General features: G+C 39.5%; 1 protein-coding gene across 1 annotated transcript in view; it reads right to left on the bottom strand.

The window, feature by feature from the left end:
- Positions 1-2,500, bottom strand: part of LOC308366555 (teneurin-1-like) — a gene marked incomplete at both ends in the record, with an annotated part of 192,357 nt that overhangs the window by 84,140 nt on the left and 105,717 nt on the right. The window contains 1 exon segment of the mRNA XM_080840272.1: positions 2,396-2,416. Coding sequence (XP_080696398.1) covers positions 2,396-2,416 — 21 coding nt within the window.

The raw sequence follows: 2,500 nt of genomic DNA, 5'->3' as shown, positions 1-2,500 counted from the left end.
GTGTGTGTGTGTGTGTGTGTGTGTGTGTGTGTGTGTGTGTGTGTGTGTGTGTGTGTGTGTGTGTGTGTGTGTGTGTGTGTGTGTGTGTGTGTGTCAGTGGTGGAGGCAGGGTGTGTGTGTGTGTGTGTGTGTGTGTGTGTGTGTGTGTGTCAGTGGTAGAGGCAGGCTCTGGCAGGCTTCACAGGCACCGTAATGAAGTGTCAAACATCACTGCCAGCCAAGGAAAGGGGGAGGAGGAGGAGGAAGAGGAAAAAAAGAAGTGAAGGAGAAGAAAAAACACTAAACAACAGCCTAAAAATGCCACAGACGCTGTGCCAAAGCTATCAGACTTTCTAAATAGTCAACCATGACCTTTGTTTAACATTTGGAGCAAGATTATTGGCAAAGTATGTCAACACTGCGAGGCACCACAATCTGCACAGCCTTTGGTACGAGATCGTGCCGACCGTAATAAATGCAAACAAGGACACATTATGGTGACATTAAGAGGTTTTGGGTAAAACTAGTGTGAGTTAACTAGCTAGCAGCCACGAGACTTGCCTTAAAAACACCAACAGTAGCACCATTCATACAGATACATGATAGCTATCAAGCTACATGATGTATTGTGGTGAATTATTTGGTGATAAAACAAACTGTTTAGAATCGAAAACTGTTGGGTTTCTGAAACCACAGCACAATACTACATAGTGAATAGCCATGGCAACAGGCATGTTTATCTCTCCTTCACATGACCATATTCCATCAAAGTGAATAAAGGCATGATGTTCAGAAAACTGGCTTCCTACAAAAACAAACCTTTTTAAAACAGTTAAAACCTAACTAATATTGTTCAATCAAATGATGAAACAAGAGGACTCCTTTTTTTTATCTGCAGATGGTTTCAGTGAAGTAACAACTATGTGGCAGTTATATATTTATAATAACAGATCCAGTTAGGAGATGATTAGCACTTGGCTAATTACTCCAAATAAAGCCCAGTAGTCATTCTGCATGTCAATCAACAGGATACTGTTAAAAGTAGATTGTTTAGCAGCGACGGGAAACAGATTTTTTATGCAGATATTCAAAAGATTGGCTTTTCAAACGGAGGAAAGGGAAGATCATAAATAGAATATTATGCCAGTCTACACTTCTTTTTTTTTTGCCTATGTCCCCTTAGGGACTCCGTAAAAACCATTAAAAGCAAATGATAAAATCTTGAGCTCAGTTCCATCATGCCAAGATAGCTACTGAATTGCAGCCAGCAGAGAGAACATAACGCTCATCAGGCCTCTAATAGTAATTCATTTTGCCATTTGCACTTTTTGGGAAATTAATGGTGAAATTGATTTTAGGCTAAAACGTTAGCTTACACTCAAAACGTTAGCCTGTACAACACAGAAATATTCTAGTGTGATAGTTAGAAATGTTTAAACTTTCATTAGTTTCCTCCACAGATTATAGGAGTTCATCAAGTTGTAGCTCCACATTAGACCTACACTTTGTTTCATTGTTCTAGGAATTTAAAAACTTGTTAAGAAGAAATAATCTAGTTCTTTTCATATCTCCATTTTACCTACATAAGTGGATATGTAATACATCTCCTGCTATGGAATATCATATCTTCGGTAACACTTTATTTGAAGGGGTCTACATAAGGGTGACATGACACTGTCATAAGAATGACATGACACATGTCATACACATTAATGACACGTTATTTTTGTTCATGACTGGTTCATGACTGTTGTCATAATGTGTCATTCGGTGTTTGTACACACAGCTAACCCTAACCCTAACCCTAACCCTACAAACACCGAATGACACATTATGACAACAGTCATGAACCAGTCATGAACAAAAATAACATGTGTCATGTCATTCTTATGACAGTGTCATGTCACCCTTATGTAGACCCCTTCAAATAAAGTGTTACCATATCTTCTAGCGTCTACTTCCAAATAGCAGGCCGCATGGTCCATCTTTCCCTCAAAGCTACAGTTATGATGACGTCTTTAGTATGTGGATAGAAAAACTAAGGAATGCTGGATATTTATGAGGTGAACCTATCTGAACCTTTCATCCTATGTACTTTTCATTTTATTTGCCAGTGTATTAATCATCAGGAAAAGCCTTTAAGGTTCTCTGCTATCGTGTTGGGGTGATAATGTGCTGCAAAGATTGGAATCGAGATTCCAGGCAAAACCGATCTCGTATTACTCAGAGGGTTAAGCAACATAAAAACTGCGCCGTTTGCTGGAAGTGAATGTTATATTCACCCTCACTATATCATACAAAGCGACTCTGCTGTCAGACAGCAAGAGAGAGAGAGAGAGAGAGAAGAGGAGAGAGAGAGAGAGAGAGAGAGAAAGAGAGAGAAGAAGAGAGAGAGCGATGAGATAAGGAGTCCTACCTGTGCCTTGTGTCCCGATTCCTTCCAGCCAAAGAGAAGATGCAGATATGAGAGAGAGAGAGAGAGAGAGAGAGAGAGAGAGGAACATTTAACTTCAAATAATTC

The sequence above is a fragment of the Sprattus sprattus genome (assembly GCF_963457725.1).
Source record: "Sprattus sprattus genome assembly, chromosome: 6".
Classification (NCBI taxonomy): Eukaryota; Metazoa; Chordata; class Actinopteri; order Clupeiformes; family Clupeidae; genus Sprattus; species Sprattus sprattus.
This window is presented reverse-complemented; position numbering and strand designations above follow the sequence as displayed.